Source organism: Ochotona princeps, chromosome 15 (genome assembly GCF_030435755.1).
Source record: "Ochotona princeps isolate mOchPri1 chromosome 15, mOchPri1.hap1, whole genome shotgun sequence".
Taxonomy (NCBI): Eukaryota; Metazoa; Chordata; class Mammalia; order Lagomorpha; family Ochotonidae; genus Ochotona; species Ochotona princeps.
The window spans coordinates 16,168,100-16,176,023 of NC_080846.1; the positions used below are offsets into that span (position 1 = coordinate 16,168,100).

General features: G+C 52.4%; 1 protein-coding gene across 2 annotated transcripts; it reads left to right on the forward strand.

The window, feature by feature from the left end:
• Nucleotides 1-2,598: 2,598 nt before the first annotated feature.
• Nucleotides 2,599-7,367, forward strand: SUOX (sulfite oxidase). 2 transcript variants are annotated; one of them, XM_058673836.1, is made up of 4 exons: nt 2,599-3,175; nt 4,632-4,697; nt 4,844-5,015; nt 5,888-7,367. In XM_058673836.1, the coding sequence occupies exons 2-4, from the start codon at nt 4,642-4,644 to the stop codon at nt 7,301-7,303; spliced, it is 1,644 nt and encodes a 547-aa protein (XP_058529819.1). In that variant the 5' UTR covers nt 2,599-3,175; nt 4,632-4,641; the 3' UTR covers nt 7,304-7,367. The 2 variants fall into 2 exon arrangements, with proteins under 2 accessions (XP_058529819.1, XP_004589862.2); XM_004589805.2 differs by having other exon boundaries at nt 2,679-3,175; nt 5,891-7,367.
• The last annotated feature ends 557 nt before the right edge of the window (nt 7,368-7,924 follow it).

Consider the following 7,924-nt stretch of genomic DNA (forward strand, 5'->3'; position numbering starts at 1 on the left):
TATCAGCCTTAGCTTCTGGGCCTATCTGCTGCCGTCCCTCCAGTCCTACCAGCTCTTCTGCCTGCCTTTAAGCTCTGTCGGGCTTGAGGGTCTTAGTTTTTATTTCTCACCTCTTCATTATTTTTTTTCTTATCAGTTTTTAGAGGGGGACGGCGTCTATTTTTTTCTTCTAAGAAAGCATTTGCCTTTCTGTCCCTCTTCCTCACCCAACATAACAATCGTGGTAACAGAATGCGACTGCTGATTTACCGATGTATTTAATGTAAGTAAAAAAGGAAAAAAAAAAAGCCTTGGAGTGTTGCTTCATTCTTTGTTATTTGTCTGCAACTGGAAATTTGGAAGAAAGCATAGCCAGTCATGTTTTATTGCTTCAGAAATACACCTCGCCTGCACCTTGGTGTCTCCTTATTCCCTTTAGTCTTCTTGACGTGAAATAATCTAATTTGGAAAGTAGCTCTTTTATTGTTAATCACCGCCATTTACCAAACAAGATAGCTCATCAAATGTGACCCCCTATTTTATGGTTTTAGAATCTCAAACCTTGCATGATATTGGACAGAGGGGTGATTTTTGTGAACCCTTTATATAATGTGTAGATGGATGTGCATTTTTCTGGGGTCTCTTGCTGTATTAGTTTCTCACAGAGGGCCACAGCCTGAAGGTTAAAGAAAAGTTGCCAGATTAGCTTTTTTTTTTTTTTTTTTAAGATTTATTTATATTTATTGGAAAGGCAGATATATATAGAGAGAGGAGGAGAGACAGAGAGGAAGATCTTTCATCCGTTGATTCCCCAAGTGGCCGCAATGGCTGAAGCTGAGCCAGTCCGAAGGCAGGAGCCAGGAGCTTCTTCTGGGTCTCCCACGCCGGTGCAGGGTCCCAAGGCTTTGGGCCATCCTTGACTGCTTTCCCAGGCCACAAGCAGGGAACTGGATGGGAGGCAGGGCTGCCGGGATTAGAACTGGCACCCACATGGGATCCCGGTGCGTTCAAGGCAAGGACTTTAGCCGCTAGACTATCGTGCTGGGCCCCAGATTAGCTTGTTTTGATTGATTATACACCTTCCATCCCAAGAGGAGATGGAAGCTATCTTTGACCATGCCTGCTCTTTAAACCCTGTAAAGCAGAGAGGAGGTGAAGCGGGAAAGATTAGTGAATGCAGTAGTTATTTTTTAATAATAAATTTTGTTTTTGATGATGTTTACATAGTTGAGAAGGATGCATGTCCATGTGGGCCACTGATTACGGTGGGAAGGGTCAAGAAATAGGGGAAAGTAGATGAGACAATTGCTTCCTTTTTTTTTTTCCCTTCTTGTATCTGGGGGAAGGAGAGAGAAAGGGAGAAGGCCATTCCCAGCTGCCCAGGGATTCATGCTGTCCCAATGTGGACCATGTTCTGAAGGTACTGCTGAAGTGGTTTTCATGGTTCTGAGATGCTGTTGGTTTTGTTGCTCCAAGGTTGAGAAAATCCAAAGTCCATTGGCTGACACAGTCCACCTTAGAATTTCCACTTGCCCAGATACTTGCTGTCAAAACTTGGCCAGGGGAGTTGTCCATTTCGTTCTGCCTTCCATGGTACTAGGCATCCTCTGCAGACTTCATTGATCTATCATGTCCCCCCATGAGCATGTGGGTATATTGTCCACTGCACAGGCTTCAGCGACATGGAGACCTAGTTCTGACACATGCACTCCACATCACTACAGATCCCGTGATTTTTGCCATGTTTGGTGTTCTGAGTCCAGTGGTCCAGTTTGGGGATCCCCAAAAAAACTTCACCAGAGGAGACCCAGATCTTACTCCTGTGTGTACCAGCCAGTGTCCGTCACCCACATCAGCTTACACACACACTTAACGGTTGCAGTTGCCCAGTCATTTCTGTCTCCAGCCTCATCTCATGCAAACCAATTGATGTGCAGCCCTGCCCACCACACACTTGGCCTCACGCACAGGAACTCAGCCTAGTGGGCACAACTAATAGTCTTCCAAAAAACCTGAGGAGGAACAGGAGATTGGAATGGTGCCAGTCAGTCCTGGTATTCTAGGGCCGTGTCTGCTAGTGAACTGGCTGTGACCTTGACCAAGTTACTCCCTCTGGCCTTGGTCTCTTCATCTACAGAAGGAGACTGGAGGTTCCAAGGTCAGCCAAGTAGGTATGGGAACGAGTATAACCTTGAGTTGAAGCTTGTAAAAAGAACTTGGTAAGAAGAGTCCCAGCATCAGACCTCTTCAACGGTTTAATTGTACACAGGCTGGAGACATTTTTACTGTCAGTTCCTTTTGCTTTCTCTCTCCTCTGGCAGAGAAAGGGAAGGAAAATGATCTTCCAAACCTAAGGGCAAGGACCTTTGAACTGACTAGGATTGTAGTTTCACCCTCAACTGGCCGCTAGAGGGCAGGTTTGCCCCAGGATCAGGAACTAGGTCTGCCGAACTCGGTACCGCGCCAACTGATAAGTGGGTAACGCCATACTTAAAATTTGCTTAGAGATATATGATTATGAACTCCATATTGAGCGGTGTTAAATTTGGACCTATTAAATGGCTATTTCAAAAAATACTGAAAAAGACTCGAGTGCTTTTCCGTAATTTAGGGAGAAATGTATTGGGAGTCCCAATCATCTCAAAGGCTGAGAACCGTATTTGAGGTTTGCCTTTCCCCCATTCCTTCGCCTTGCTTTCGCTCCAGACAGACCTATTGCATTGCAACACAGAAATCCGTCAAAAACAAGGGCGGGGTTGGAGCTCGCCAAGGGGGTTGAGACGCACCCTCCACCCCACCCCATCTCGGGGCGAGCAGCGGGACTGGCCAGGGGCGTCTCCGAGCCGCCCACCTCCTTCGTCATCTCACCTTGCCCGAGTTCTGGACAGTGCTGGACATCGGGACCCATTCCTCGCCCACCAAGGCCCATAACCAACTGAAATCACCAGGCTGTCAACCGTGAGTGGAGACAAGAAACATCCTTCTTGGCTCTGAGTCCTGGCGGCGCCCACCCTCCTCCACCGGCCTCCGGTGGGAGGCCTGGGAGCCCGGAAGTGGCCGATGACCAAGGGACCAGCCGAGGGGTGCGAGCGATCCTTCACTCCCACCTCACGTCACGGCGCTAGCCCCGCCCCCCGCGAGCAGTCACGGGCAGCCGGACTGGCTAAACTGCCAAGAGGCGCGGACCATTAACCCGGTAAGGGGGCTGCGGGATGCGGGGAGGAGGGAGGCAGGCACGGGCCGTGGTGCCGGGCGCCCAGCCTGCACGATGAGGAGACTGCCGCTGCTCGGCCTACGCTCTCCCTGGCGCTGTACTCTTGAGCTCCGGGGATGTTGCTCCGAGATCCTCTGAGCCAGCAGCTAGGCAGTGGCTATAGGGACTGTTGCTTCTGCCCGGATAGGGGACCTAGCCACCTACCTAAAGTGCCCCTGGGGATGAGGGGCCACCACCCGTACCAGCGGCTGCATTTGCTGTATTGCAGCAAAAGGCTGCCTCTCCCACACCCAAGAGCCTGGGTTGTGCCGGGAGTCCTGCCTGCTTGGCTTTAGTCTGGTTCTAGCAGGTTTCTGGATTAGTGGGGAGGGCAAGCATTCCGTGGTCAAAGGGGGAAGTTGTAGACTTCATTCCTGTTCCCACTGGTTCACTGGTTTCTCTGCCTTGTATCTCCTCAGCAGTCAGGACACTCACCTCTCCACTCTGGCCCGGGGTATGGGGGGGAGGAGGGAGGACGGGCATGAGAAAAACTGCTTCAGGGCAGACAGCTGAAAAAGGAACTTCCTTCTCCAACTCATCCCCTGACACCTTGGTCATTGACCGCTCCAATTGCTCAGCTCACTGGAATGACATAGAGACCAAGGTTGGTGGGAAACTGCAGGTGAGGATACAGTTCCCAGCAGTGTTCAGTGTGGGGTGTGGAGGGAAGGAGGTGCTGAAAGGCCTTTAGAGACAGTGTTGTTTGCTGATCAGCTCAGCTGCACAGATCTCATTTCAGATCGGAAGGTACAGGTGCCTAGGGGCTTGGTGTCTTGCCCACAGAGCAGGGCTGGTTAATAGCTGAGCCTGATTTCACAAGTTCCCTGCCATCAGCCTCTAGCCTGAACTGCTACCACTACCCTTTTCACATTGTTGTTCTTTTAAGTCAGTCTGATCCTGAGTTAGTCCTTGTTAATGTTCAACAGTGTGGTTGGCAGGCTGGACAGTAAGCAGTTAGCATCTGCCCTTTAGGTTCCCACTAGGTTTAGGCACTTTTCTCTAATGATAAAGCAAGCTGTTGTGGATCCTAGAAGCACCTGCCTCTCCCCTAGCGAAGTCCTCCTAGCTTATTGCAAGGGCCCCTGCGTTTCCTTATGTGCCCAAAGAGCTCTTTGCTGACCTTCCCCCAACTTCCTCCTCCCACCCATCCCGTTCAAGTCTCCCTAACATGCCCTCCCAGACATCTTTTTTTTTTTAAAGATTTATTTTTTTTTATTACAAAGTCAGATATACAAAGAGAGGAGGAGAGACAGAGAGGAAGATCCTCCATCCGATGAACCACTCCCCAAGTAGGCCGCAACGGGCCAGTGTGCGCCGATCCGATGCGGAACCTGGAACCTCTTCCGGGTCTCCCAAGCAGGACATCTTCTTATTTTGATCCCACAATCTTCTGCTACAGGCTGGCCACAATGCTGCCGCTGCTGCTACCCAGGGCCGTGCTCTCAGGACTCCGTGGGGCCTGCAGGTAAGCCATCCTGAGGCTCCTCCTAGCCCTTATTGGCCTGATAACAGTTATCTTATCTATAAGATAGAGTTGAAGGGGTGGCCTGGGAAGAAAGGGAAAGTCTGATCCCCTGACCAGAGAGGTTACGTCTCCGCTTCCACACTCAGGTCAAGCCCCTCCTGGCTCTGCACTCGGGCCTGCTCTACAAATGACTCCTTTCAGCCCCAGGGTCCCAACCTCAGCAATTCTGGTGACTGTTCCAGCACCAAGGGATGGAGAGTCCTGGGGTCCCTTCTTGGCCTCGGGGCAGCATTGGCCTATCATAGCCATCGTTGTAGGGTAAGTGACAAAAAAGCTTCATAGTCAGAACCAAAAGGTCTGCGTGAGCTCCCCAACCATGTGACTTGTATTCTTGCTGTTCAATTTTGTTTAAGATTTATTTATTTGTAGGGCCCAGCGAGGTGGTTTAGCAGCTGGGGTCCTCACCTTGAACGTGCTGGGATCCCATGTGGGTGCTGGTTCTAGTCCTGGCAGCCCCACTTCCCATCCTGCTCCCTGTTTGTGGCCTGAGAAGGCAGTTGAGGACAGCCTGGGGACCTTGAGATCCCACACCTGCGTGGGAGCCCTGGAGGAGGTTCCTGGCTCCTGGCTTCAGATCGGTACAGCACCAACCATTGCAGCCGCTTGGGGAGTGAATCGTCAGACAGAAAATCTTCCTCTCTGTCTCTCCTCATATATATATCTGACTTTCCAATAAAAATAAATAAATCTTTAAAAATTTGTATTGGAAAGGCAAATTTACAGAAAGGAAGAGACAGAGAACAGATCTTCCATCTGCTGGTTCACTCCCGAAATAGCTATAACAGACAGAGCTGATCTGATCTGAAGCAGGAGCCAGGAGCTTCTTCCAGGTCTCCCATATGGGTGCGGGTTGGGCCATCCTATACTACTTTTCCAGGACACAAGCAGGGGGCTGGATGGGGGAAGTAGAGCAGCTGGAACATGAACCAGAACCCATATGGGATGCCAGCACTTGCAGGTCAAGTATTAGCCAATTGAGCCATCTTGCTGTGTTCCCCACACAGCCCAGGGTAACCAGATGGTTATCTGCCACCTTGGGTTCCATGGCTAAGGCAGTGGGTTGTGTGAGGGTCAGCGCATGATTTCTTCTTAACACCCTCTTCCCTTGTGTTTTGGCCTCTACTGGCCAGCAGGCTGCCCAGAAAGAGTCACCACACATCTACACTAAGGAAGAAGTCTGTTCCCATAACAGACCCGAGACTGGGGTCTGGGTGACATTTGGCGGTGAGGTCTTCGATGTCACCGAATTTGTGGAACTGCACCCAGGGGGGCCATCAAAGCTGATGCTTGCGGCAGGGGGTCCCCTAGAGCCATTCTGGGCCCTCTATGCAGCTCACAACCAGCCCCATGTGCGGGAGCTACTGGCTCAGTACAAGATTGGGGAGCTGGACCCCAAAGACAACACACCCTCTACCTTAGACACATCTGACCCTTACGCCAACGATCCTGTCCGGCATCCAGCCCTTAAGGTCAACAGCCAGCGTCCTTTCAATGCGGAGCCACCCCCTGAGCTGCTAACAGAAAACTATATCACACCCAACTCCATCTTCTTCACCCGGAACCATCTGCCTGTCCCTAACGTGGACCCAGACACCTACCGCCTGCATGTCGTTGGGGCCCCGGGGAGTGACTCCCTGTCTCTGTCTCTGGATGACTTACGTAAGTTTCCCAAACATGAGGTCACGGTCACACTGCAGTGTGCTGGCAACCGGCGCTCTGAGATGTCCCAGGTCAAAGAAGTTAAAGGACTGGAATGGAGGATAGGGGCCATCAGTACCGCCCGCTGGGCCGGGGCTCGGCTCTGTGACGTGTTGCTCCAGGCCGGCCACCAGCGTGGTGACACTGAAACCCATGTCTGCTTCGAAGGACTGGACTCAGACCCCAGTGGGACTGCCTATGGAGCATCCATCCCCCTAGCTCGGGCCCTGGACCCTGATGCTGAGGTCCTGCTTGCCTACGAGATGAATGGGCAGCCCCTGCCTCGTGACCATGGCTTCCCTGTAAGGGTGGTGGTTCCTGGTGTGGTGGGAGCCCGCCAAGTCAAGTGGCTGGGCAGAGTGAGCGTGGAGCCACAGGAAAGTCCCAGCCACTGGCAGCGGCGCGATTACAAGGGCTTCTCCCCATCCGTGGACTGGGATACAGTGGATTTCGACTCTGCTCCATCTATTCAGGAACTGCCTGTCCAGTCGGCCATCACGGAGCCCCTAGACGGGGAGACCATTCAGTCAGGAGAGGTGACGGTCAAGGGCTATGCCTGGAGTGGTGGCGGCAGAGCTGTGATCCGGGTGGACGTGTCTCTGGATGGTGGCCTCACCTGGCAGGCAGCTGAGCTGCATGGCGAGGAGCAGTGCCCCAGGAAGGCGTGGGCCTGGCGTCTGTGGCAGCTACAGGCCCCTGTGCCAGCTGGGCAGAAGGAACTGAACATTGTCTGCAAGGCTGTGGATGACAGCTACAATGTACAGCCAGACACGGTGGCGCCCATCTGGAACCTTCGAGGTGTGCTCAGCAATGCCTGGCACCATGTTAGGGTCCAGGTTGCCCCTTGAGATGGTGGAAGGCAGCCATCTCTACCTTGGAATCACCACAGCCCCTCGCCCCATCTTCCCCATACCCCCTACCTCCTGGACCACAGCCCTGCTCGGTGCCTTCCTACTCCTTTCCCAGGTACACGCCTCGCACATGTTGGCCTGGCGCCCACCCCTGTTCCCCACCGTTGTTACATCTCCCTGCCTCCTGACCCCATCTGAGTTGTTCAGAGAGGGGCGGGGGGCTAGTGAGAAAAGGGATTCCGCAAATATGCAACTTTCTCCTTTCTGCCTCACCCTACCCCTGACTCATCCCCAGTGAGAACTTCTCTCATGTCGCTTCTAGATTCTTGAGGAAACAGGGTGTGTTCTCTGCTACTTCTCCTGGGATACTAGCATTATTGAGAGAAGCTGGGGACCTAATTCTGTCCCCTTTTTAAAAATCCAACTTTTCTAAATTCATCAATAAAGCAGTTATCTGTTTAAGACAACAAGTCTGGGGCCTTAATATGGGGATGTTCAGGAGCCTAGCCCCCAAGCCAGCAAAAAGAAAGGGCGTGAGGAAGTGAGGCTTCCTCTGCTGTGCGTCGGGCCTCGGCCAGGCCGCCCGGGGTAACGCCACCCTGGGTGCCCCTGAGGACA